This window comes from Pseudonaja textilis, chromosome 6 (assembly GCF_049901715.1).
Source record: "Pseudonaja textilis isolate UNSWEBS1 chromosome 6, rPseTex1.2, whole genome shotgun sequence".
In the NCBI taxonomy this organism is placed as follows: Eukaryota; Metazoa; Chordata; class Lepidosauria; order Squamata; family Elapidae; genus Pseudonaja; species Pseudonaja textilis.
Genome location: NC_141995.1, coordinates 31,069,619 through 31,097,613, shown reverse-complemented (window position 1 = coordinate 31,097,613; position 27,995 = coordinate 31,069,619). Strand labels below are relative to the sequence as shown.

The following is a 27,995-nucleotide window of genomic DNA, read 5'->3' as shown; positions in this document are numbered from 1 at the left end:
GTTTGGCAACTAGCCGCGCCTGCGCAGAGAAGAGAAAGTGCCGGTTGGCGGTTGTTGTTCCGCAGTGACAGAACGAGCGAACGAGCGACTCGCCGAGGTGCCGTCTCCCCGCCGCGAGCACTGTCCCGCGGGGGCCCGCCGCGGTAACGCGGAGGGAGGGGTGAGGAAGAAAACGGACCGCACCCGCCGCAGTCATGTCTGTGGTGGGCATCGACCTGGGCTTTCAGAACTGCTACATCGCGGTGGCGCGGAGGGGCGGCATCGAGACCATCGCCAATGAGTACAGCGACCGCTGCACCCCGTGAGTCTTAGCCTTCCAGTCGGGCTTTGGGCGACAGCCACCGCTCCGGAGGGATCAACGGAGGCTCGTGCTCTTTCCGTTGGCTTCTTCCCCGGCAGCCTCCTCCTCATGAAACCTTTTAAAGAGCTTTCCCCCACGACCGGTGCTACTCTGCTTACCTGGAAATTGCGAGGTTGGGCAAGGGCGGGTTAGAATTACAAGCTTCTCTCTCTCTCTCTCTCTCTCTCTCTCTCTCTCTGGATTATGAGCTGTTATTATAGTTTACAAAGCCATAGTAGGTGGGTTCACACGACATCCTAAATCGTGGCTCATTGTCAAGTATACACTTGGAAAAGAAGCTGCTATGTATCAGCATGGAGGATGGATCCTGTACTGAGGTAGTTCGGTGTTGTCAAATTAACCATTGCTCAGCTTTGAGTCAGCTGGGTGTATTTGAACTCCAACTGGTTCTTTAACTGGTCCTGCTGGGTAAGACAAATATAGGTTTATAACTGCCAAATGTGGAAGATCATTAGGTTGAGATAAAACTAACTTTTCCAGAAGTGTCTCCATCAGGCTTACTTAGAAAGGCTTGGCATTTTCTTGGCACTATTTTTTACACAAAACATGTGTCTTAGTGCTGAATTTTTGTTCTCATCAGTGCTGACAATATCCAGGTATGTTAGAATTCCAACTTCCAGAATCCTGCTCTTGAATCAAATAAGAGTTTTGGAGGATTTGCTTTGGAGAAATAAGATTTCTCTCTTTTCCAGAAAGATTTTTCTTCTTTTCACTTTAATAAGTTTGGCTTTAGCAGTAGTCTTCAGTTTGATAGAGTTGGAACTAATTCACCATGAGCCTTCATAAGAGCAAACTGAAACATTTCTATTTATTTAAACACAACCATTGTTGTGTTATTTTGTTCTTCTGATCTCATTTCTCATCTTATTTCTTTTTTTAAAAAAAGGAGAATTGCACATCTAAAACATTGTACTCTGTTAAAAACTATGATTTGATACTTAAAAGAACTCCTATTGATCATGACATCTACTAATCCCACATATTTTTTTTTACTATTGTCCATTGCCATTTTTCATCCATCCATCACAATAGCATTGAAACAGAAGCACCTTTAACTTTTTGCAAATAATTCCATGATTTAGCATTTCTTTCTGAAGCTCAAAATAATTGTAATGTGTCTTTTCAGTTAAAAATATTATAACTGAGGACAATTCAGGTCACAGTAATATGTACCAGTTTTGCAGATCAGCCTTTGAAATAAGCATGCTTACATGAGAGGATACACAGGGTAAAATAAGTTGGCCAGTATTTCATCTTTTTTCATCTGTTTTTGTAGCAATCTTTCCTTTTCCCTGCATGTTACTTCTTGTTCTATTGCCTCACTTAACTATCAACAGGGTGGTACTTGGGAAGAAAGAGATGATGTACAGATGATTGTACAGTATTGCAGAAATTGGTAGAACTTATTCACTCTTCTCTGTTTCTATGGGTTACAACCAGGAGATAGGTATCATCTCTTCGTAGATTTAGCAGAATTGTAAATTTATGTAATCAAAAGCACACATTTATTTTGTGTTCTTTGTTCCTTTGAAAAACAGTATGTCATTGCAAACATTCCAGCTATTTTCTTTAAATTTAGCAAAAACTGATAATGAATTGGGTATACAAAAACATGAATGTGTGTGCATGTGTGTGTGTGTGTGTGAGAGAGAGAGAATGAATATATGTATTTGTTGGATCAGGCCAACATTCATTGTGTTCTAGTATTCCAAAAATGAGAAAAACAACTTCAAAATAACTGATCTTTCACTTAGCCTTATAAGTCTTTACTATTAAGAAGAGGCTATTTTGCTACAACTGGAGGTTGATAGCTGTTTTATGCTCCTGGAATTTACAGTGTTGTATAAAGAAATAAATAATAAGAATTTAACTTGTGGCTTTGAATTTTAGGATCTTGGATAATTTGCAAGCATTTTAAAATTCAATAATTCATGGTTATTCTTAAATCTAGTTCAGTTAAAACATTTATTTTATGAGGAACCAGATTGTTGGAGGCAATGTGCTGACTCTACCACTTAATGAAGGCCGTAAAGTACTATGAAGTGGTATATAAGTCTAAGTTCCATTGCAACTTATCAGTGACTTACATTGCTGATTCTCATACAAATCCTTGAAAATTCTACTTTCTGTATTGTCATTTTTGATTTTCTGAAGGTTAAAAAATATCGTTGAGATTAGATTTGCCTCTGAAAACGGGTTGCTTATGATTTGTAGTTGGGATCTCTGCTCTGGGAATCAAGTTACCTTCTTCCTTTACCATCACCACTTTCACATTTGTTCTGTTTTCATATTGATTAATCTTTTACAGTCCTATCAATAACAATTTGATTTCTTCATTCATATTTATAGAGTATCTGTTGTTTTTCAGAGCTTGTATATCTTTGGGATCCAAAGCCCGGACTATTGGAAATGCAGCAAAAAGCCAGGTAAACATAAGTATATAATTATTTCAAAAGTTATCATTTTATTCAGCAGTAGTTCTTAACATTTTATCAGAAAATTTATTCACAAAGCTTTTAAATCAAAAGCATTGATAATATTATCACCAGTGAACACTATTAACTTAAGTATTTTTATCTTGCATAAAGTAAAATCTTATTTACAGTACTAAGGAATTATAAATGCATAATAAGAAATGAATGTTGCTTTTACTAATAAATAAATAAAACTATTGAAAACCTGTAAGATGAAAGGAACTTTAATATGAACATGCAAAATTAATACCTTTACATTATTTTGACAGATTATCACAAATATTAAGAATACATTACATGGATTTAAAAAGCTGCATGGGAGAGCATTTAATGATCCCTTTATAAAGTCTGAAAAAGAGAAACTGCCATATGAGCTTCAGAAATTACCTAATGGGAGTGTAGGAGTAAAGGTGAGTATGGTACCTTCTCTTGTGATACCTGCTATAAGAATACACAGAACAATACATTTTAAGTTCTGGTCCTTTTAACACAATGTTCCCCAACCTTTCCAGCTTTGCGGACTGACAAGGGGGGAGAGGGAATAGTTACATACAAGTAGCAGGTGAATGTAGGTGCAGCTCTATTTGCGAGAACGGTAGGCACATGTACTCACTACTTGCACAAATGGAGCTCCACAGATGTACACACTTGCCTATGCAAGTGGAGCTGCTCATGCACTCACCTGCCACTTGGTTCTGAACAGGCCAAGGCCTGATAGTGGGCCATGGCTTGAGGTTTGGGGACCCTTGTTCTAATGTATCTCACTAAATAGAGGTTGCTGGAAAAAATGATGAGTTTAACATCTCTGTCAACATGAGTGCCTACTATGTATTCTAATTAGTTATTAATTTATCTGGGTGTTTTTAAAACTCTAGGTACGATATTTGGATGAAGACAGATTATTTGCTGTTGAACAAGTTACTGGTATGCTATTAGTTAAACTTAAGGAGACATCAGAAAGTGCACTTAAAAAACCTGTAGCAGATTGTGTCATTTCCGTAAGTTTTTATAATGGTATACTTATAAAGTAATAATGTTATATAACATGTGTAATTATTAGATTATAACATGTTCCTGGAAAATGAAATTAAAATTTAATTTTAACAAAATTAAAACAGCAAATTTTCAAAAACGTATTAAAATATTTGAAGCATAAGTAAAAACAAGATTCCTAGTAGTCATTTTGTAAACAATTTCCACAGCCAATAGATGTTTCTGTCTCTATGTGGACAGATTGCCACATCTATGAGAAATCAAAGTTACTTTTGTAGATGAATCAAGTAACTATTTGATTTGGTTTGTTTGCCGCTCATCTCATTAGTCTGGGCAGCGTATAACATTAAATTATAAGATAATAAAGTTTTGTTTTCTATAATATTTTCTGATATCTTAATTACTGATAATGAAATGTGTAAACAGTAAACAGTTGCATACATAGTAGATACTTTATAAGCTGAAGTCTGCCTAAATTCAGGTTTAGGATGTTCATCACATATGTTGAAAATTGGTTGCTTTGAGGCAAAGTAATTCACATTGCCCCCTCCCTCTCATTGTTTGTGGCCAGCACATCATGAAACTCACATACATCGTTGATAACATCATTTTGCAAGAAACCCAATTACCAAATAATACATTACATTTTGCACCTAATTTACTTAATTAGTTATTAGTTTACATTTGTTGCAGGTAGAGGGGCTTGCTCTACGCATTATAGATAGTCCTCAATTCATAACAGTTTATTTAGTGGCTTTTTGAAGTTACAATGGCACTGGAAAAACTGTCTTATGACCATTTTTTACATTTACGACTGTTGTAGCATCCCCAGAGTCACTTGATCAAAATTCAAATACTTGACAACTGATTCATATTTATGATGGTTACAGTATCCCAGGGTCATGTGGTCATCTTTTGCAGCCTTCTGAAACTCAAAGTCAATGGGAAAGCCAGACTCACTTAACAACCATGTTACTAACTTGACAACTGCAGTAATTCACTTAACAACTGTGGCAAGAAAGGTTGTAAAATGGGATAAAATTTACTCAACAAATTTTACTTTACTGTCTCACTTAGCACTAAAAATTTTGGGCTCAATTGTGGTCGTAAGTCAAGAACTACCCATATATATGCAGGGCTATTCATGAACCAATCCTTGTTATTGAAATATAGACTGGTACTCTGCTCCCTTTCTCTTCCCAACCTGGCATTTTGTGAAAGAACAACAGTTGAAAATAGGAAATATGTACAGCTAAAATATATGCCTTTCTGCAGCATTGAGAACTAAGTAGACTTAGGGCCCCACAGAGCCTTAAAATTATTCCAAACTAATCCGTTGGAAATAAGTGTAATTTATATATTTTAATTAGTCTATTAATATTGAAACATTGGATCAATTGGCACAAATATATTTAAACTGCATATTTCGGGATTATAATTTAAGTTTTTGTAATGGCATAAACCACTTGTAGAAAATTCATAAGAAAGATGAATATGGTGAAATTAATAGAAAATATTTTTCCACAGATCCCAAGCTTTTTTACTGATGCCGAGAGAAGGTCTGTTATAGCAGCAGTGCAAGTGGCAGGTTTAAATTGCCTGAGACTAATGAATGAAACTACAGCAGGTAAATTTACGTTTTACTTGTTATATATAGCAGTTTTGCTTTTTAAACAAATTCAAATCAGAGTCAAACTATATAACATAACAATCTAGCAAGATTGTTGGTAGATACAACTAAATACGGGGATATCTTTACACACAAGTAAACTATCCTTCAGTATGAGTGATTTTTACTAAAATAAGTATTATAAATTCTTGGAGCAACATTAATGAACAATAAGTTCAGAACAATAAGTTCAATAGGACTAATACAACAATTCTAGGATAGCATTTGATAAACAAATTTGCATAATGCTTTTGTTTTCAAGGTTGAAAACTGGCTTTATTTAGTAAATAAAAAATAAATTTATGTAAATGAGATGTTAATACTGTACCACAAATCATTTGCCTTAAATATGCGCACTGTTGTTTCCTCACCATTTTTATAAAGAAAGACTACAAGAGATAAAGTTTTTAAGTTGCATGAGTAAGGCAAATTCTTCAAATTATGCCACTTTTAACTATAAGTAATTTCAATGAGTTGTAATGAATATCATTAGAACATAAGTAAGAGAAATGAATGTCCTGGACTAGCTTATAATTTGACAGTATTAAAAGAAATATAAATGGCATTTTGAATATTTAGGTACAGCCTTCAGATGTGGGAATACCGTATCTGATTTAATAAAATAATTTAGCAACTATGGATTGTCAAGCACAAGGGTAAAGGGCTGGCAGGAAAAAAAAATTAAACCATTTCCCTTAAAAGAAATAGTTACATCAAAGTTTCAAAAGTTACAGTGAAACCAATATTTTGAAGCTAATTGTTTCTGATGTTAGAAGAACTTATTGAAAATCCTGCAAAAGTATGCTTTCTTTGTTTTACTTGGTTTTTCATAATTTTATAAGTTATTTTTAAAGCTTTTCTACTCTATAGAATTTACTTTTTACATTCTTACAGTTGCTTTAGCCTATGGAATTTATAAACAGGATCTACCAGCCCCAGAGGAGAAACCAAGGAATGTGGTTTTTGTAGACATGGGACATTCAGCCTACCAGATTTCTGTTTGTGCATTTAACAAAGGAAAATTGAAGGTAAATTGTTGAAGCAACAAATAAGATCAACAGGATAAAAAAGTTCAATCACGAAATAAATAATATGAGCATTATCTAACCACAAGTCTTTTTTTTTTGCTTGCTTTTTTATTCCTTATTATTGTGCTTAATCTCATAGGTACTTGCTACTACATTTGATCCCTTTTTGGGTGGTAGAAACTTTGATGATGCTTTGGTAGATTATTTCTGTGAAGAGTTCAGGATCAAATATAAACTTAATGTTAAGGACAATGGTCGAGCATTGCTACGGTTATACCAGGAATGTGAAAAACTGAAGAAGCTGATGAGTGCAAATACTTCTGATCTTCCAGTAAACATAGAATGCTTTATGAATGACGTTGATGTCTCTAGCAAAATGAACAGGTATCATATTCATTGTACAAAGTGGGAATTATGAGATTATCTTTTATATGCCTGAAATATTTAATATTCATTTCTCAAAATAGGGCTCAGTTTGAACAATTGTGTGTATCTCTTCTGGCCAGAGTAGAACCTCCTTTGAGAGCAGTGATGGAACAAGCTAGTAAGTAAATGCTGCATCAGCTTATTTTGCATGCTTATTTTTAACGTAAAGGTTTCTGCTTGCTACTGTAGGTCATGCCTATCATATTGAATATTCTTTAATTATTTAATGTCTATGAAAATTGAAAAAATATTTTGGTATTGGGTTCTTATAAAGTTGGGTATGTGTGATTCTACAGTATCAAGTGCAGAAAAGATGCTATGAAGATAAGGGAAAATAATTACCTAAGGGATAATTATTATCTACAAAAATAGCATCCACTATAATAGGTAAGGAATTAAACAAGTGAAGAAAAACATGCAAAATGTGGCTTCTAGAATTCCACCAACCACCCATTATAATTTTGTTCTATCATGTGACAAAGAGGAAGGATGGGTTCTAAGATTGCAGGAGTTGGATAACATGATGAGCAGCTGCCCTATTGCCTCTTTCCTAAGGAATGCATTTGTGGAAATTTTGTGGAATTTTTTTTATGCTGTAGATCCAGCCTATTTTTGAACTTGATCTTTCTTTTATTCAGTTTTTCACACCAAATATGATCCTGTTCTACTTAATTTTTAGACTCTTATCATGCTAATGGACAGACAAATGGACAGAGTCCTAGCCCATGTACATACTTTATTGGTTTGGAAAGAAAAGAAAAAATGTGCTAGAAGGAAAATTTGATAGATTAGGAAAGGAAAGCTAGACTGTACATATAGAGATTCAGATCTAACACTGAATAAGCAACCAAAATCATGAATCTCAAGAAAAGAGTCTTAGAATTAAGTAACAGGTCCTTGGGATTCATAGACTTTGTAGAGACAGGATGCTGTAGTCAAGTAGCAGGCACAAATGTACAGTAGAAGATGAAAACAGATGAAAACAATCAAAACTATGGGGAAAAAACCCTATTTTATATTTTATACTTGTCAATAGTCACTAATTTGCTATAGTTCATATGTTGAATGGGGATGCTTACTATTTGGCCGTCACTTTGAAATATTGTTCCATGCACTAGCAGAGCACAGTGTTCTGAACTTAACTTCTGGTTATATTGTATAAGTTCAATATAGGATATCTGTGTTTTCAGTCTCCAGATGATCCCAAAGCTCATTTAAGATTCTGATGGTTTTTATTTCCACTGATAATGGTTTAAGTGCAGACAATCTGAAGACAAGCATTTTATCATAAATGCTTCCATTTTTTTCCTATTCCAATCATAATCATAAAAGAAGTAGAAATCAGAGTAGAGCAAAACAAGTGAAGTTTGCTTTAAAACGCTGCAGTGTGAAATGCTTCTTTTTTAAGATTCTAGTTTCTTTATAGTCCATTTTGCTCAAACAGCCACTGATCATTTCATGGCCATTGAACAATTTTTTCTTCTATAGGACTGTTTTGAGCCCTTGTACTTGAATTGCTTTATTTTTGTTAAAATATCCCCATTTCTATAGAAGTTGGAGTTGTCATAAACCTCCTTAGACTTTTCTTCTACTGGATATCAGTTTTGGTTTCAGAAACATGAACATTTGCAACCTGGACATCAGAAATCCTAATAACTTAGTCCTTGGTTGAAAACCAAAAGTTAATATTAGAGAAAGATTATTCAATATACCTGCTTTCCTTACTTTTATATCTGTCCCTTTAGAGAGCCAAGGAAGGCATGTAAATCATTTTGGGGAAGTCTTGTTATCTTTTTTAAATGAAACTGAACAGATCAAACAGCCTTTTCCAGCTGTTAATCTTCACTGCCAATTTAGTACTGCATACTATACCTATTTATTTTTGTTATTATCTATTTACATTATGTATTCACTTTTGCTAGGCTCTGGAACCTATCAGATTTCTTCCTATATGTGGCATTAATTTCTTACTGTTAATTTAGCATGCTTATCTAATACTTAGATTTAGAGCCCAATTACCTATAAGAATTATAAGTACATTTTTTAAACAGAATTTCAATCAATATTAAGTAGGTTTTAATGTTAACAGAAGAGACATGCCAATGTATGATAGAGAAACTGCTTCCATTCTTGAAGTCTCTCCACCAAGTGAACCCATTTCCTCTAAAACTGATTATATTTTTCATCCATAAAAACAAATTATCTCCTGTTTGCCTCCTAGAATTACAGCGTGAAGATATTTACAGTGTAGAAATAGTAGGTGGAGCAACTCGTATTCCAGCTGTGAAGGAACAGATTTGCAATTTTTTCTGTAAAGAGATAAGTACCACATTAAATGCAGATGAAGCTGTTGCAAGGGGTTGTGCATTACAGGTGTGTTAACTGTTTTTCTGTTCAGTATAACTATTTAAATTTCTTGGCCTTGCAAATTTATCAAAAGAAGCATGCTATAATTACATTAATCTTCACATTAAAGAGTTGAACGTAACATAGCTACTTAACCAATTTAACAGAAATTAAATTATACATATTTTAATTAATCATTTTGACTAATCCTAATCTGTTCTCTGAAACAGCTGAGCTGTTTGTGAGCAATGTCACATCTCTTGTATGATTTTTCTGATCACAGAAAAACATTATTAGTCATCTCCAAGAATATTGATTTTGCTACAACAAATTTTCTTAGGCTTTATAATTGTGAAGTTAAAATGTAGTTGACTAGTATCTCATAAATAAAATAAATGTGTAGCAGACACATGTCTGAGTGATACTCCATTTCTTTTCTAGTGTGCAATTCTGTCCCCAGCGTTTAAAGTCCGTGAATTTTCCATCACAGATGTTGTTCCTTACTCAATTACTCTGAGGTGGCAATCATCTTTTGAGGAAGGAACAGGGTAAGAGTTTTGAGATTTAAAAATATGAAAGAACTAAGTAGATAGTATATCTATAAACAAAAGTAGGTTAGATTTGTTAACTTTGTGGAAGTATATCTGGATGAATTATAAACGAGTCCCCTGATTTAAACATGAAAAACTATGACATAAATTCTTTAACTTATAAAGAAATACAATTCTTCATGTTATTATTTTCCCTGGAGACCAGACTCCCACAATACTTTTGCTATTCACATTATGGTAAGCATTTTTCTCACTTTCCTTTTAGTGAGCATTTCCAAAATCCATTCAGGCAAAGACTAGGTGTTCTCATCTCATCTTTTCTATGAATATGACATTCATGTTCATTGAGGGATGAGAAGGCAACATAATTATGCATTGGGATAGAATAATTTTGAAGCTTAACATAACTATTTGTTCTTCTAAGTATTCAGAAATATACAGACATGTGAAAAAGAAAGTACATCTTTTTTGACAAAAGTTTTATGATGTTATGTATCAGGACATAGCAAAATCATCTAGTCCTTAGTAGTACTTAAGAATAGATAATGCAAGCTCAGATGAACAACCACACATGACATATTATACCATGTCATCATTTATTTTACAAAAAGAAAGCAAAAATGGAGAAGCCATGTGTGAAAAGTATCCTTGGGATTCAATAGCTTGCAGAACCATCTTTAGCAGCAACTTGAAGTAATCGTTTTCTTTATGGCTTTCTCAGTCTCTCACGGAGTTGTGGAGGAATTTTGGTCCACTCTTCTTTACAACATTGCTTCAGTTCAACAAGCTGAAATCATCACTTCACCACCACTGCTTGATGATTGGTATGAGATGTGCTGATATGCCGTGTTTGGTTTTTACCAAATATGGCACTGTGCATTATGGCCAGACATCTCCACTTTGGTGTAGTTTGTTCATAGGACAGTGTTTCAGAAGTCTTGTAATCTGTTCAGATGCAACTTTGCAAATCTAAGCCATGCTGACCATGTTCTTTTTAGACAGATGCTTTCTTCTGGCAATTCTTCCAAACAAACCATACTTCCTTAGTCTTTTTTTAAAAAAATTAAATTGTACTGTCATGAACTTTAATGTTTAATATGCTAAAGTCTGTAGAGTCTGAGATGTAACTCTTGGATATTTTGCAATTTTCTGAGCATTGTATAGTTTAACCTTAGAGTGAATTTGCTGAGATGTCTGCCCCTGGGAAGATTGGAAACTGTCTTTCCACTTGTGAATAATCTTTTTATTATGTCCTGATATGTAAAACCATAGAACTCAATGCGGGTATATTTTCTTTTTCACATGACTTTACTTGTTTCTGATTTTCTGCTGGGCTTGAGAGTCAACTCAGTGTTAAGTGCATTTTTTAAAAAATCCCCCCAAGGGACTTAATTGGAAAGAGAAAGGCAGTCCTTTGCTGAGTTTAAGGTCATGACAGTAGTGAATTGTTGTTTTTTTTAATATGTTTGCTTCCAGGAAAAAAAAATCCAGTACATTTATCTTGTACTTCAAAGTACGTTAGCCAATTTTACATACTACGCATATTGGGAAAACAGATAGCTGTTTTGTCTCAAGCAACAGAATATCTTGACCGACTTCTGCTGATTTCATCTTTTCTGTTTCCATCCCCTTTCCTTCCTCTCCACTCAAGTAGTAAGGACTATAACTATACTACTCTTTAATAAATACCTCTCCTCTTTCTCCCTGACTATTCTAGAAATGCAAGAGAACTAAAGGAACATATTGGGTTTATTCTCATGCCATACTAACTCTGCTATATACTTTGCTATTCAGTTTATGTAGCCTCATTCGTCTTCAGTTCATCCTCAATGTACCTGCAGAAGCAATTTAAAGTTAATTTAACTTTTTTGAATTTAAAGCAGGGGTTAGAGTTTATCTTAGAGTTTATCTCTCTCTCTCTCTTTCCCCCTTGTTGTGTGTAAGTGCATGTATGTGTGTGTCTGTGTACGCTGCTTGTTAATTGCAAAGACTTGCAAGTGGAGGCCATTCTGTGGTTAATTTTTAAGTGAATTCCTCTCATCTTCCTATAGAATAAAGTGTTTGTCTAAGTCTTGAGTTGTACATATCCTAGCTTGTTACCTTTAAAGAGGTTCTACTACATTAATATTTAATGTGTTATATAACTTCCTCTCAAAATTATTAGTTTTGTAAAAGTAAGATTCATAATGGATGGTTTATTATGAAGTATTGATTATACACAATTATAATATTGAAGTAATCAATGGTTTTAAGAGTCAGCCTTTAATTCACTGGTTTCAGATAATTAGTATCACAAGATACATTGTGACTACTTTCCTATTCTCATTATTTGTAATTCTTTTTGAATTTAAATTATAAGCACTCTTCTTTTCTATAGTGAATGTGAAGTCTTCAGCAAAACTCATGCTTCTCCATTCTCAAAAGTTATTACTTTCCACAAAAAAGAGCCTTTTGAACTGGAAGCATTTTATACACATCCTCATGATGTTCCTTATCCTGATACAAGAATAGGTAAATGTTTTTGTTATTTGCTGAGCATGACAACAAAAACCTTTTAAAAGATTTGCTTCAAATTATGAGAATCTTCACCTAATAGATTTATAAAATAACAGTTTTAATTACTAATGCCTTGTTTTATGTGGACAATGCTCTTAGTTGTTTTGCTTTAATATATTTTGTACTTTTCTGCATATGTTGCTTATTAGTAACTAGGGTTTGCTATCAACAAGTGGCACAGTCATATCACACCTTACAAATACATTGCTTAGCAATATAAATTCTGGTCCCAATTACTCTCATTAACTGAGGACCACCTGTATTTTCTTTTACTTAGCAGTTGTTGATTGTAGGTATACAAATATTCTGGATTTGGAGTATCCTATTGTGCCCTTATTGAATGAGTGCAACTAAGCAACTGTGCTTTCAGCTCTTAATGTCTGCTTAAGCTATGGCTGGAACATTTCCAACAAGATTGAAACAATCACTATGGCTACTAGCTGCCTGGACATGTTCTGGCAGTTTTCATGGCAAGATTTTGAAATTGGTTTGTCATTGCCTTTTTTTTAGGATGGAGCAAGAGTCAGTTGCTCAAGGACACCCAGATTATTTGTGCCTAGGACAGGACTAAAGCTCAGTTTTCCGATATCTAGCTTGGTAACATAACTGCTATATCAAACAGTTTTTTTCAAAGCATTTTAGATTTGAATTATATTTACATCACTCATTTGGATAAATATGGCTGAATATAGAAGCTTAGATAGGATGAGGCCATTTAATATTTAGATGGATGGCCACAGAAGAATTTTGGAGCTATAAACTAGACTAATAAATTGGAAAAATATCGGGGAGGTGGGGTGGTGGGGAGAACACAATAGCAAACTAGATCTGTTTGGTGGACAGAAAACTTTGATCAACATATTACAAACTCATTTCAAAGGAAGTCCATTAACTATTGATTATCCCAATCTAGGATGGAGATAAATTGAAAATGTTTTTTTTCTGATATTTCTGTTATTACTTACCACTGTGTAAAACAATCAGAGTGTTATCTTGATTTTATTTTAAAGTATAACTTTCCTATTATATGATACACTTGTGCAAGAAATAAAATACATTCTGAAATGAATGCATAGGTCACAGTAACCAACAATTCTTAATTGATTTTTACAGATCCCCAAAATTATTTTTATGTAGTACAGTTCCTGGCATCTTTGGACTGCTAGGAACTAAACGAGAGGGTGGTAGTCATTTTTCTTTGCCGATATGCTCAAATGTGGTCTAGTGACAATAGTACTTCATATTGCCCAGATAAAGGTGATAGGATGAATTATAGTTTCTGATAATTAGTTTATTGTATAAGTGTTATGGCATAGAACTTTTCAATAAGGTCTAATTAAATAGATGCTTGATCTTATTTCCTGATGACTACATATATAAAACAATGGAAGTGATGTGCAAATGTATGTAAATAACAGGCTTCTGATAGAACCACTCAGGACCCAGAGGACAGTTGTGGAGTTTGCTTCCTGGAATGAGAATGTGGTTGTAGCTTTGGGTAGGATATCCCCTGAAAAAAATTTCTCCTTGGCCACTGATCGAAGGAAGTTCCGCAGTGTATTAAGGAGTTCCAAATATAAAATGGCAGAAGAGTTGCCTAGAATACCACTGATGGAAAATAAAAAATTACTCTGAATTGCAGCACATGTTCAAACCTTTACCTACAACCCAGAACCTACTTGAAAGGGATGGGCTAGAAACTTGCTACAGGGTTGTCATGAGGAATATTCTAGGCATCTGAAGGATGAAGGCCCCCTCTAGATCCATTTAGAGTTGGATGCTAGATGAGCTATTTTTGTTGAGGTGAATCACTTAAGTCTTGTAATGTTATCTGGGATGGGTTTGAACCAGAGATAGATCTGTGTAGCATTAGCCTGGCCACCTGTAATCTAGATCCCTGCCATCCCTGATCAATGAGAACTTTCAGTGAAGTAATCAGGTTGGGAGTTAGTGAATGAGTCAAGGAAAGATGCTGCCTGCTTTAAATGAGTCAGTAGTACTTCTCCTGTTCAAGAAACCATTGCTGAAATCAATAGTGCTGGGCAAATGTTTATATGTTCCTTATGTCCCATCTGGAGAAGGTTATAGAGAAATAATAGAATGCTGTTGCTTAGAGCACTGGAGGAAACTGATTATCTCTGTTATTTTCAATTAGATTTTAGGGATGGGCTTGGCACTGAGTTTGTAATATGTTGATCAAGCCTTCATAACCATCAAATAGATATGGTTTGCTATTTATTGTAATTATTGTGTTGCCTCTTCACTTTTATTTCTTAATGTCTATCTATCATTTATTTTACTTATTTATTTATTAAACTTCTATGCCTCCCCCCTTACTAAATTGGCTTTAGGTAGCTTTCAATTATTCAGCCATAGCTGCAGTAGCAGCCATTTGAAGAAGTTGCCCATCAAAGATCTATGTATATAGGTATCCTCACCTTATAATAATAATTGGGACAAGAATTTGGTCATTAAGCGGTGTGATTGCTAAGCAAGTGATCATGTGAGCAGAACTGATTATTTTACTATTTTTATCACTGTAGTTAAACAAATCACAGCAGTCGTTATGTAAATTATGTGGTCATTAAGTGATTCTGGCTTGGCCAGTTGGTATTGCTTCTCAGAAGCTGGCTGGGCAGATTACAATTACTTGACTCCATTGTAAATGGAGCCAGTTGCTAAGTGCTCAAGTTGCAATCACGTGACTGGAGGTGAGGCCACAATCTGAGGCATCATTGCTTCAAACCATCATTAAAAACAATAAGTGATAAATGTTTTTGTATAAGTATAAATGTTGTTGTAATATGTTTGATATAAAGTAAGTGTACTAACCGGTGCCATATTACTGTGTTTTTTAGGCCATTTTGTTATTCAAAATGTTGGTCCCCAAAACGATGGTGATAATTCAAAAGTTAAAGTTAAAGTGCGAGTTAATATCCATGGAATCTTCAGTGTGGCTAATGCATCTGTAGTAGAGAAGCAAAATTTGGACAATGAGCCTAACGATATTCCAATGGACACAGAATTGTCATGTAGGAATCAAAGCAAAGATGAACTAGTATGTAAAAACTATAAATAGAATTCTTAATTCTAAATTGTGGTATGTACTGTGCTAACTAAATGCAGTGGTGTTTTTTTTTTTTACTTTTTGTCTTTAAGAATTTTCATCTTGAAAATCCATTAATTACGAATTGTTTGAATAATTTAACGTTTTTTAATCCTAGTGCTTTCAATATTTTTTCCTATCTCATATAAATTAACTTGCTTACTATCTTTAATCTTTCTTATATTCCTTGCTTTTATAAACATGTATACTTATTCACTCTTTCTCTGCACTAATAATGGCTATATCTTTGATATTATATTGAGAAACTCTTATAAAACTATACATATGCTTAGTTATTTGTAAATATGTCTCCTTAGCTTCCATAGAAGTTTTACAATAGTTAATTTAAACAAATTTACAGCAAATCTGTTAGAAGCATGCCAAAGCAACAGAAAATATTGTAAATTGAATATTGCTAATGCAAATGTGAGTAACGAAGTGGATAAAGAGTTGAAAGGATAATAATGTAGCCATTTTAATGCTTAAGCCTTGGTTCCTCTCAAATATTTGCTAACTATTTTCTGGTATGTTGAGGAGTATTGACACCTTTCATAAGTGAAGATGCAACCTCTCTACTCTGAGATGGATGTGAAATACAGTATATAACATTCAGTAAGCAGAAGATAGCAAGGTCTAAATTTTGGGTACTTTTTTGAGTATACAGTAGGATATAAAGATGGTAAACAAAGATTTTCTAGTAGATATACTAGTTATTAAAGTCTTAACATTTTGCGGGGTTTGAAGCAAAAAAAACAACAACCCCGACTCAAAGCATATAGGACTACTCATATAGCACATATTGGCAACTCTACAAAACAGCAGTGACTTTTCCTGGATCATTCTATTAGTGTATTATTTATGTTGCATGTCCCTATAAAAATATAAGTACTTTATAATTATAGCAAAAATGTTTCCACTTCAGATGTTGGCTAGCAATTGAGCATAATAATGGTGCCTGTGTACATTAAAAATAAACTATTGAAAAATATTGGAATAATTTTTGACTTAAATCCTAGAAGCATGATATATGGCTTGGGGAACCCAGAGTGGGGTGCAGTGCATCAAGTGGCTTTTTGATTGAATGGAGTCATGTAATTGACTGTTGTTGGGAAGGGCTGATTGCTTTTTATTGTTTTTATACTGTGCTTTTAATAGCAATTAGACTCTCTTAGCTGTTTATAATATCAGCATATTGCCCCCAACAATTTCATTTTACTGACCTCAGAAGGATAGAAGGCGGAGTCAATCTTGAGCCCCAGCAGGATTGAACTCCAGACTGCTCAGAGTTAGCCTGCAATACTGCATTCTAACCACCACTTATCTTTGTAAGCCACCCAGTCATGGAGAGTGAATTAATTTTTTTATGGCGGGGCGGGAGGGGGAATATACATTTTCATAAATGAATAGTGATGTTCTGCTTCAAGCTTGTGAATTCTTAAGGTGTTAATTCTAGAGATTATTTTCAACTTTCTACCCTATTGTTCTGCTTACTGTTTTCATTTCATTTAAGATTTTATGATTCTTTTCTAATAAACTCCATCCTTTATTATTTATAGAACATTTTGTTTGAAGAGGGTTGTTTTACTTTTAATATCTGATTAGTATTATTATTAGTAGAATCTCAGTAATATATAGTTAGAATTGTATTGTTAAGTAATTAGACTGAATTTCATAGCCACAATTATTTATCGGTCATGAACACTTCCTTACAGTAACCTTGTTAAAGGAACTGAATAATCTTTTATTAAGAAGGCAGTAACAAACTATTCCAAAAGTATTGCTAAAACAACTGCATGGATTTGTCCATTACGTTGCCAGAAGTTATGACTGATTCAAAGGCACACACATTGCCCCCCCCAATAACCTCAATATTTTTTTTCCTAAAAACCATGGAGGTAGGGGAATAGTGTACCTCAAGAACAGAGTCCTTTTGTGAGGAAGATAGGTGGTTACAAAATGTGATAAATAAAAATAAACAAAATTTAGCAGCATTGATTTGTATTTTGAAATCATTTTTACTGGATTACCTTGTTGGATTGTGAAAAGCTACTGCCAGTTGACAAGAATAATAAAACTTTCCATAAAGTATAGTGTGGAATTAAAAATTTCTATTTTATAGGCTAAAATGCAGATTGATCAAGATGATGGTAATCAAAAGAGCCAAATAGAACAAAGTCAAACAGATGAGGAAACTGATCATATAGGTACTGAAGGAAAGGTATGTATGAAATTATGATAAAATCGGATTCTAATGTTAGGACTCTCTTTTGATAGCGCTAGGAAATGTTAAAAGATAGTGTGCCATGTTTTGACATGTTGGCATTTTCACTTATAGTCATGTGAAAAAGGAAATATACTCTGAGTTCTATGGTTTTTACATAGCAGGACATAGCAAAAATCATCTAGTCCTTATCAGTTCTTAAAATTAAATACAACCTCAGATGAACAATACACATCATTCTATGTCATTTCTAAAAAGAAAGCCAAACTGAAGTAGTCATGTGTGAAAAGCTAGTAAAGTACATCCTTACCGCTTCCATAAGGATAAAGAGACTAAGTAACAGCTTGATCAATCATCAGCAAGTATGACTGCCTATATAAAAGCTGAAGTTTTATGAGTTTGCTGGTGTCCCACACAATGCCACAGAGGAAAAACATCAGCAATGATCTTAAGAGCAGCAATTGTTACTGCCTATCAATCTGGGAAGGGTTATAAGGCCATTTCCAAACAATTCAAAGCCAATCATTCTATAGTGAGGAAAATTATTCACAAGTGGTAACACATTCAAAATAGTTGTCAGTCTTCCCAGGAGTAGACATACCTGCAAATTCACCCCAAGGTCAAACCGTGCAATTCTCAGAGAAATCACAAAAAGTCCATGAGTTATTTCTCAGACTCTACAACAGGGGGCCCCAACCTCTGGGCCATGGCCTACTAGTGGGCCGTGAGCTGTTTGCAACCGGGCTGTGGAAATGGCAGGTGAATGCAATGCATTCCTACATGCGTAAGCAGAGGGCAAGCATATGCACATGTGCTCCACTTGCATGAGTGGCAGGCACACATGCATACCACTTGCACAAAAGGTGCTGCTTGTGTGTGTTTGCCAGCCACTTGCACAAAACAATCCCCTTCCCCCACTGCTGGCTTCCACAAAGCCAGAAAAGTTGGGGAGCTCTGCTATATAGGACTTAGTTTGCACATTAAATGTTAAAGTTCATGATAGTACAATTAGAAAAAGACTGAACAAGAATGATTTGTTTGGAAGTGTTGCTAGGAGAAAGTCTCTTCTCACTAAAAAGAACATGGCAGCATGGCTTAGGTTTGCAAAGTTGCATCTGAACAAATCACAAGACTTCTGAAACATTGTCCTTTGGACAGACGAGACTCTGGAGATGTCTGTGAAGATGTTTGGCCATAACGCACAGTGCCACATTTGTCGAAAACCAAACACAGCATATCAGCATAAATATCTCATACCAATCATCAAGCTCAGTGGCAGAGGGGTGATGATTTGGGCTTGTTTATAGCCATTAAACCTGGGCACCTTGTAGTCATTGAGTCAACTTTGAACTCCTTTGTATACCAAAGTATCCTAGAGTCAAATGTGAGGCCATCTGTCTAGAGTTAAAGGTAGCTGACATTGGGTCATGCAACAGAACAATGATCCCAAGCACAACAGCAAACCTTCAACTGAATGACTGAAAAAAGAAAAGAGTCAAGGAATTGCAATGGCTCAGCCAAAATCCAGACCTCGAGAGAGATGCTGTGGCAGGACTTCAAAAGAGCTTTGAATTGAAGCAACGTGATAAAAAAGAATGGGCCAAAATTTCTCCACAACGTGAGAAACTGATAAAGTCATTCAGAAAATAGTTATTTTAAGTTATTGCTACAAAGGTGGTTCTACAAGCTATTGAATCATAAGGTGTATTTAGTTTTTCACACATGGCTTCTCCATTTGGCTTTCTTTTGTAATGGTGTATAATATGTCATGTATTTTTTCATCTAAGGTTGTATTTATTACTTTTGAAAACGGCTAAGGACCAGATGATTTTTACTATATCTTGATTTGTAAAACCATTAAAATCAGAGATGATATACTTTCCTTTTCACATGTTAAAAAGTTGTATGTTAAAAAGATTCCTATTTATGTAGAAGTAGGGTGGATATTTGTCGTATATAACCTTTGAAGAAATTGATGTGTGGACTGGTCTTTGGTTGCTAGTCTAAAACACTTCAGGGTGAATTTATTTTTTTCAGCAGATTTCTATCATTATGTGCAATGGAAACAAATGTTATGATTACATAATTTAATTTCTTATTCTGCAGACTGCTTCAGGAGACAAGATTGATGCAAATCAATCAAGCAAAACAAAGATCAAGTGCATTGATCTGCCTATCCATGTTAACTTATACAGACAGGTTGACCAGGATCTTATTAATTGCTACATTGAAAATGAGGTAAGCAGCTGCAGAAATCTTGAACCATAGATGTGAAATAATTACAATCGTATCAGTGCAGAAAAGAAAAATTAGTTCTAATTGTTACTTGTAAATCCAGTAATTTGGGGTGGAAGAATATAGATGTTTTTCAAGAAAAAATCAACTGTGTTTTATATTTGTGATTAAGTTATCTGAATTCTTTTATCTGCTGCAGCGGAAGATGATAATGCAAGACATTTTGGAGAAGGAGAAAAATGATGCGAAAAATGCTGTTGAAGAATATGTGTATGATTTGAGAGATAAGCTTTGTGGTGTCTATGAAAAATTCATAACTGAAGATGTAAGAATTCTCATGAAACTGTAACATAATAAAGTCCTTTAAAATAACATTAGTATTAAAATGGCTGTATCTGTAATAAAACATTGCAGTGAATTGATTCCAGTTATATTTCTAATTATATTGTCAATAACCCTTTAAAATCAGTGGGATAAATTAATTAAGATAAATTTGAGGTTCTATTGATTATAACTATTTTACTTTATAAATCAGTTCAAATGCTCCTAGACTTTACTAGATTTCCTCATAAGTTTCACATTAATTTTTAACGATCTGTGGATTTTGAAGTGTTTTTCTTTCTTTTTTTTGTGGGAGGGAGGGAAGAGTTAAATTTTTCCATTTTATTACTTAAAAGTTTCTAATCCTTCAAGGTGTTTTCCTCACTGACACACCAAGAAAGACTATGGATAGATCTCCATTAAACTAAAAGTTACACTGAAACCTATTTAAGAAGGAAATGAAAATAAAATTACTGTTTTAATGATTAAAGTATAGTCATTAAACTATATTCCTGGAGGCCTTCAGGGACATTGTTGCCTTCCTTACTGCCAGGCATTCAAGACCAGAAGCAAGGATCAAGCCTTCCTTTCTTGTCCTTTAGTACCATCGTTTCCATTGTATTGGGCAGAATAATTTATAGAAATGTTCCATTCTGGTAGCAGAAGCATGAACAATAATCAAAAGAAGAAAAAAGCAGGAGGGAATAAAAAATAATCTTTCTCATCATAGTTGAATTCATTCACCTCTACATGAATTATTGGTGGCTTAGCGGGCAGGATTTCCTTTGATTACAATCCTTCATTCTCTTAGTAAATGCTGAACTTTTAAAGAACATATTCATATATGTAGGTGTTTTCAATCCTTTACATTAAAATTGTCTTTGCTTGTTTAAGCATTCAAACAAAGCTATCTTGTTTTAATGTCTGTTTCAATGTTTTAATTTCCATGTTCTCAGTGTTACAATGTACCTACAGAAATATAAACATTGATATTACATTTATTAAAATCTTCTACACACTTTGGCAAGGAAAGTAGGGTGTATTCCCAATACAGACTTAAATTTAGTAAATTCTAGATATATTGTCATTATTACGTATAGAATTAAACCAGTTAGATATTTCTATGACAAAAGCTTAAATGGAATTACAGTCTACCTGTGTTGCTGATAAATTAACCATTAGATTTAGATCTAGTTTATATTTAGTTAGATTTGCCTAACTATTAACATTTATCACAAGCGTTGATGCAGAATGTGTGGAAGGAGGGACTTAAAGCTAGACTATGATATTCCTGAAATAACTAAAACCAAGAAAACACTTTATACTATATACTTATACACTTCTAGTAGATGTATTATTTGCCTCCTAGTTTACTTTTTAAAAATATTAAATAGCATTGCAGTTACAGTTATTTGTTCTTAATGGTGTAGAAATAAGAGTTTACAGAAGATGTTTTGGTTATATAATCTTATTACTATAACTCAGTGTAAGTAGCAGAATATTATTGTTTCTATTTTTTCACTAGTTTGAAATGATAAAAATCACTGAACTATATGTTGTTCTATTTTGTTTCTAGGATTCAAGAAAAATAACATTAATGTTAGAGGATATAGAAAACTGGCTTTATGAAGATGGAGAGGACCAACCAAAACATGTATATGTGGAAAAACTTCAGGAAATGAAAGTAAGCTTTCCATTGTCCCAGTGGTGCTTTTTCAAGAGGCAACTGGACGTTGTTTATCTTTGAAGATGTTTCACTTCTCATCCAAGAAGCTTCTTCAATTCTGTTGGATGGTGGGGAATGGAAGGATTTATACTCCTTGCAAACAGCTGGTCATTTGCATTTAGAGTGTCGTTGAAGCAGGTCATATAGCCATTCAATGAGCTTAGCATATTTTTATGTCATTTGTTCAATTACATCATCAAGATTGTAGCCTTAACATTCCAATGGGGAGAGAGAGACTGATTTATCAATGAATTCACTCCTATATTATAAATAAGATATTGTAAAATATCACAGAATCTGCCATTAACATATTGCTACATTCATTGATTCGTAGAAAATATCTTTTACAAAACAGATCACACATTTATGACGGTCTTTCCATGACATCTGGAATAATACCACTTTTGTTTTCTTAATTTTTGACACACACACACACAGACAGACAGACAGACAGACAGACAGACACTCAGGTTCAACAGTTCTTTATAAAGTCAAATACCAAAGCTTTAGCACATAATTCAAGATTACATTAACATGTAAACTATTAAAATATTTTAAATACTAAAGATTTCTTCATAAATCTATTCAGTTCCAAAAAGATGCCAAATGATTACGTGGCTATATCATATGGATAAGGATCCTCAATTTTCTTTATACCTCCAGCACACAAAAATTGATGTCCATCCTTTCAAATAGATTCTTTGAAGAGTTCTGTACACCCTAAATACATATTTGATGGATCAGTCTTAATCTCAAACCTACAGATACAATTAAAACATTCTAAGAACATGAAGCCACTGATGTGGCTTTATGAGAAGTTCCAGTTGAATAGACAATGTTTAAAACAAAGATGTCTACTTTAAAAATATTGAGCTTTTGACAGAGATGTTATAGGTTTTATTCTGTCATGGATCCATCAAGTAAAGTATTTTTGAGGAAGCCAAAACATTTGGTCCATATTAATCCATTACAGCATCCTTAAGACACATGACCTGTATTTGCATGAGAATCTGTGTGGATATTTTCCTCTTAACTATTCTTTGCTTTGTTCAAAGTTGATTTTCCGAATATATGAGACAGAAGCATTGGATTTCCTGCTTTAAGCCAGGAACTCGACTACCTCCCATATAATGGGAATTCTAGTATTCCCACACAATTAAGATATAGGCTTGTTGGCTGTCATATGTGATCTATTGGTTTCTTTCATATAGTGACTAGTCATTTATAAGTAGTTCTGATCAATTATTAAATATTTTATCTTCATTTATATTTTTTTATATTTTAATGAGTACTTCTGCAATATTTTTTCTAGAAATTTGGTGGCCCTGTTCATGATAGATATAAGGAATATGAAGAAAGACCAAAAGCTTTATTTGATTTAGAAAATAAACTCCAGATGCTTATGAAAACACTAGAAGAATATGAAAATAAGGTGGGGTATAGCATGTGTTTTTAATAATTGTTCATAATCCTCATTATATGGACATTTTCTAATTTTGTATATAAAATTGAAATCTAATTTTCAGAATTAATATATAAGATAATTTTGGCATGTGATACCAATACTCCAGCTGCACTTGGAACAGGAATTTCTAAAGCCAAACAATAAATGAGGCTGTATTTTCAAATTCCTTTAAATTGATAATTATCTGGCATAAACAGAATGTTTTTGTTCAAGTAACAAATCATTATGAAATCACTAACTTGTTGAATATTAATTTTAAATATTTTCTCTGTAGGATAAAAAATATGATCACATTGATCCTGTTGATATGGAAAAGGTTGAAAAATATGCCAGTGAAACTATGAACTGGCTGAGCTCAAAAATGCATATACAGCACAGACTGAATTTGACACAGGATCCTATTATTAAGGTGGCAGAAATAAAAGCAAAATCTAAGGTAAATTAACTTTGGGATTGAATTATTCTAATGGAAAAATAGGATGAATTAGCCCAGAATAGCTTAGTATTTCAAATGATATCATGACACAAATATATTTTGGCAAAAGAGAACTATAGCAAATAGATATTCCTTAATTTTCCACAGAAATTTATATGGCATAGTTCAATCTGCTATTCCTGTTCATATGTAAACAGGTTATAATGATGATGTTATCCTACCTTTTTATATAGGCCTCCCATTTCCCCACACCACAACCCTATGAGGTCGGTTGGACTGAGAGAGATTGCTCCAAATCATCCAGCTGGCTTGCATGCCTAAGGAAGGCCTGGAACTTACAGTATCCTGATTTGTAGGCCAGCTCTTTAACCCCTATTCCAAATTAGTTCTCAAGTGTTAAATTCAGATGATAGCATAACAGTATATTTAAATCAGAAGAATATGGTTTGATCCATGAATTTTTTATTCCATTGATGGAAGAGGTTTCTATTAATCTATTAGTGTTAAAATTGTTCATCATAATATACACTGCTCAAAAAATAAAGGAAACACAAAAATAAGACATCCTAGATCTGAATGAATGAAATATTCTTATTAAATACTTTGCTCATTACATAGTTGAATGTGCTGACAACAAAACCAGACAAAAATTATCAATGGAAATCAAGCAAACCATGGAGGTCTGGATTTGGAGTTACACTCAAAATTAAAGTGGAAAAAAACATTACAGGCTGATCCAACTTTGATATAAGGTCCTTAAAACAAGTCAAAATGGGGCTCAGTAGTGTGTGTGGCCTCCACGTGCCTGTATGACCTCCCTACAACACCTGGGCATGCTCCTGATGAGGTGGTAGATGGTCTCCTGAGGGATCTCCTCCCACACCTGAACTAAAGCATCCCCCAACTCCTGGACAGTCTGTGGTGCAACGTGGTGTTGTTGGATGGAGCGAGACATGATGTCCCAGATGTGCTCAATTGGATTCAAGTCTGGGGAATGGGCGGGCCAGTCCATAGCATCAATGCCTTCGTCCTGCAGGAACTGCTGACACACTCCAGCCACATGAGGTCTAGCATTGTTGTGTATTAGGAGGAACCCAGGGCCAACTGCACCAGCATATGGTCTCACAAGGGATCTGAGGATCTCATCTCGGTACCTAATGGCAGTCAGGCTACCTCTGGCGAGCACATGGAGGGCTGTGCGCCCCCCTAAAGAAACCATTGCTGATCCACTGCCAAACCAGTCATGCTGGAGGATGTTGCAGGCAGCAGAACGTTCTCCACGGCATCTCCAGACCCTGTAACATGTGCTCAGTGTGAACCTGCTTTCATCTGTGAAGAGCACAGGGCACCAGTGGCGAATTTGCCAATCTTGTTGTTCTCTGGCAAATGCCAAATGTCCTGCACGGTGTTGGGCTGTAAGCACAAGCTCACCTGTGCACATTGGGCCCTCATACCACCCTCATGGAGTCTGTTTCTGACTGTTTGAGCAGCCACATGCACATTTGTGGCCCGCTGGAGGTCATTTTGCAGGGCTTTGGCAATGCTCCTCCTGTCCCTCCTTGCACAAAGGTGGAGGTAGCGGCCCTGATGCTGGGTTGTTGCCCTCCTACGGCTTCCTCCATGTCTCCTGAGAAATTGGCCTGTCTCCTGGTAGCGCCTCCATGCTCTGGACACTACGCTGACAGACACAGCAATTGATGTGCCAGACACTACGCTGACAGACACAGCTCGCATTGATGTGCCATCCTGGGTGAGCTGCACTACCTGAGCCACTTGTGTGGGTTGTACTCATGCTACCACTAGAGTGAAAGCGCCACCAGCATTCAAAAGTGACCGAACCATCAGCCAGAAAGCATAAGAACTGAGAAGTGGTCTGTGGTCACCACCTGCAGAACCACTCCTTTATTGGGGATGTCTTGCTAACTGTCTATGCTTTCCACCTGTTGTCTATTCCATTTGCATAACAGCATGTGACATTGATTGTCAGTCAGTGTTGCTACCTAAGTGGACAGTTTGATTTCACAGAAGTGTGATTGACTTGGAGTTACATTGTGTTGTTTAAGTTTTCCCTTTATTTTTTTGAGCAGTGTATGTGCTTTTTCTGCTGGGAGAAAAAAACAGTCAAAAAAAATCACCTCTATTTTCAAATTTTAAGAACATGTAAGGAAGTTTCCTTATTAGAGACTACTCATGTCGACTTGTACTCTATTGCGTTGTTTAATATTCTAATTATGAGCAATTTTATAAATTTACTAAGCTTATTTCATGTATTTTACATTGCAATAAATTTCGTAGGCCATTTTTTTTTGCATAGTAACTATAATTATTTTTTTCCTCATAGGAACTGGACAATTTATGTAATCCAATTATTTACAAACCTAAGTCCAAAGGAGAACCACTGTCTAAAGATCAAGGAAAATCTAATAGTGAACAAAACAGGCCAATGAATGGACAAGGCAGCTCTGACGCTAAATTAGACGATAGTTGCCAACAGCCTAAATCATCTGAAGAAATGGATATGGACTAAGTTTTACACTTCTTTGAGTTCATTAAAAACAGTGCAAGTAATCAGAGGGTCCTTTTTTTCTTAATTCACACTACATATGTTCAGTTATTTTAAAAAAACTTTGTCCTTTATTCTTTTCATTGGGTTTGAAAGTGTTTCTATTGAGTACATTCTTATTGTTCATTCCATTAAGTTTATTGTGAAACTTTAGTTGAATGTAGATTGTAATCAGTTTAAGCTTTTATGATATACTTTATATCAAAGAGGCAGAATTGATACCTAAATGACAACAATCTACCTTATTCAAAGCTTTTATTGTGAGTAAGCCACTGTTCCTTTATTCATGGAAGGCCACTGTATTGCACTTACAATGCTGAAGTGTAGATTTTTGCATCTTTATTTTAGAAGATATTCAGTTTGATGTGGCTTGAACATCACCACTAGAAGCACTGACCTTTTTTAATTGTTGTATTGTTCTAATTTAAATATTAAAATAGAGGTTAGTAGGCAAACTAGTTCATCTTGTTGATGTACCACAAAAACCTGTAAGAATTTTGTTGATCAATATCCAAAGCTTGAAAGGACTTTACACCAGCAGCATTCTTTGTCATCAAACTAGTAACAAGATTCAAAATAAAACTCGTGGTCCCCGTGTTCACACAGTCCTGAATCATATTTTGTGTTAATGCCGAGACGCTCTTAAAGTTGTAATAGTATGGAATTAGAAGACTGTAACGAGAGACATACATGCTTTCATTTCTCTTAAATACCTCTGACCTAACTAGCTTGGGTTTATTCAGAATGCTGCCTTTGGCTGTTTTTACAAAAAATACACCTACAATATATTGTCATCAATTAATAGTACTTACACAGTATTCCTTATTTTTGTTTTATTTGGCAAATATTCTTGATTTAGAGATTGTGTTTACAGAAAGTTAATAATAGTAATCATTTTTGGTAATTGTCCCAAGCATTTACAGAATAAGAATTAATATCTTTAACAAACAGATAAAACAAGCTACTAACGTTTAAGCTTATAGATGAATCTAAAAAATAATCTTAAAATAACACCATTTAGCAATTACATTTTTTAAATCAAAGTAATGATCTGGAGACTGAGAATCCTTCATTACTCATACCAATTTTTGGCTGAAAAATTATAACATAAACTGTACGTATGCTTTTGCAAAAATCTTGTAAATCAGATTTCTTTTCTTTTTATTCCACATATGTTGATTTGCTAAGTTATTAAATTTTAGATTTAACTGACTAGATCCTAAAGAAGAAATCAATTTTCTGCTGGTGCCCCAAAAAGTTTGTTCCACAGCAACCAGAGACATATTATTTTACCCTAAAGAAGAATTATGTTCTTTTCTGATTATAGCGTGTATATCATATTCAAATTTGCATAGTATGGTAGACACTGTTCTCCCATTTGTCCCAATTGATTAAACGAAGAGTAACATAAAAATATTTGCCAACACTACTGTTCAGTCAGCCTATCATGCTAGCCAGTGGATTATAACCAAATTGCTTTGGAATGTAGCACAAATAACTGATGAATATTTACTAAGA

At 34.5% G+C, this 27,995-nt stretch overlaps 1 protein-coding gene and 1 long non-coding RNA gene across 2 annotated transcripts in view; one reads left to right on the top strand and one right to left on the bottom strand.

Annotated features, from left to right (window-relative positions):
• The window catches only part of LOC113434710 (uncharacterized), a 64,829-nt gene that overhangs the window by 29,831 nt on the left and 7,003 nt on the right, over positions 1-27,995 (bottom strand). The gene's annotated exons all lie outside the window — the stretch shown is intronic.
• Positions 64-27,080, top strand: HSPA4L (heat shock protein family A (Hsp70) member 4 like). Its single transcript, XM_026698022.2, has 19 exons — positions 64-301; positions 2,730-2,787; positions 3,105-3,245; positions 3,711-3,833; positions 5,356-5,455; positions 6,392-6,525; positions 6,665-6,909; positions 6,993-7,069; positions 9,173-9,324; positions 9,739-9,845; positions 12,226-12,359; positions 15,263-15,462; positions 17,630-17,728; positions 19,838-19,969; positions 20,166-20,291; positions 21,864-21,971; positions 23,326-23,445; positions 23,753-23,914; positions 26,256-27,080. Exons 1-19 carry the CDS (start codon positions 195-197, stop codon positions 26,439-26,441), a joined length of 2,511 nt encoding a protein of 836 aa, XP_026553807.1. The 5' UTR covers positions 64-194; the 3' UTR covers positions 26,442-27,080.

Bases quoted from the DNA above. Each gene is read 5' to 3' on its own strand.
- HSPA4L (XM_026698022.2), top strand. From the start codon at position 195: ATGTCTGTGGTGGGCATCGACCTGGGCTTTCAGAACTGCTACATCGCG. The intron at 302-2,729 runs GTGAGTCTTAGC...GTTGTTTTTCAG, and splicing joins TACAGCGACCGCTGCACCCC to AGCTTGTATATCTTTGGGAT. The intron at 15,463-17,629 runs GTATGTAAAAAC...TCTATTTTATAG, and splicing joins ATCAAAGCAAAGATGAACTA to GCTAAAATGCAGATTGATCA.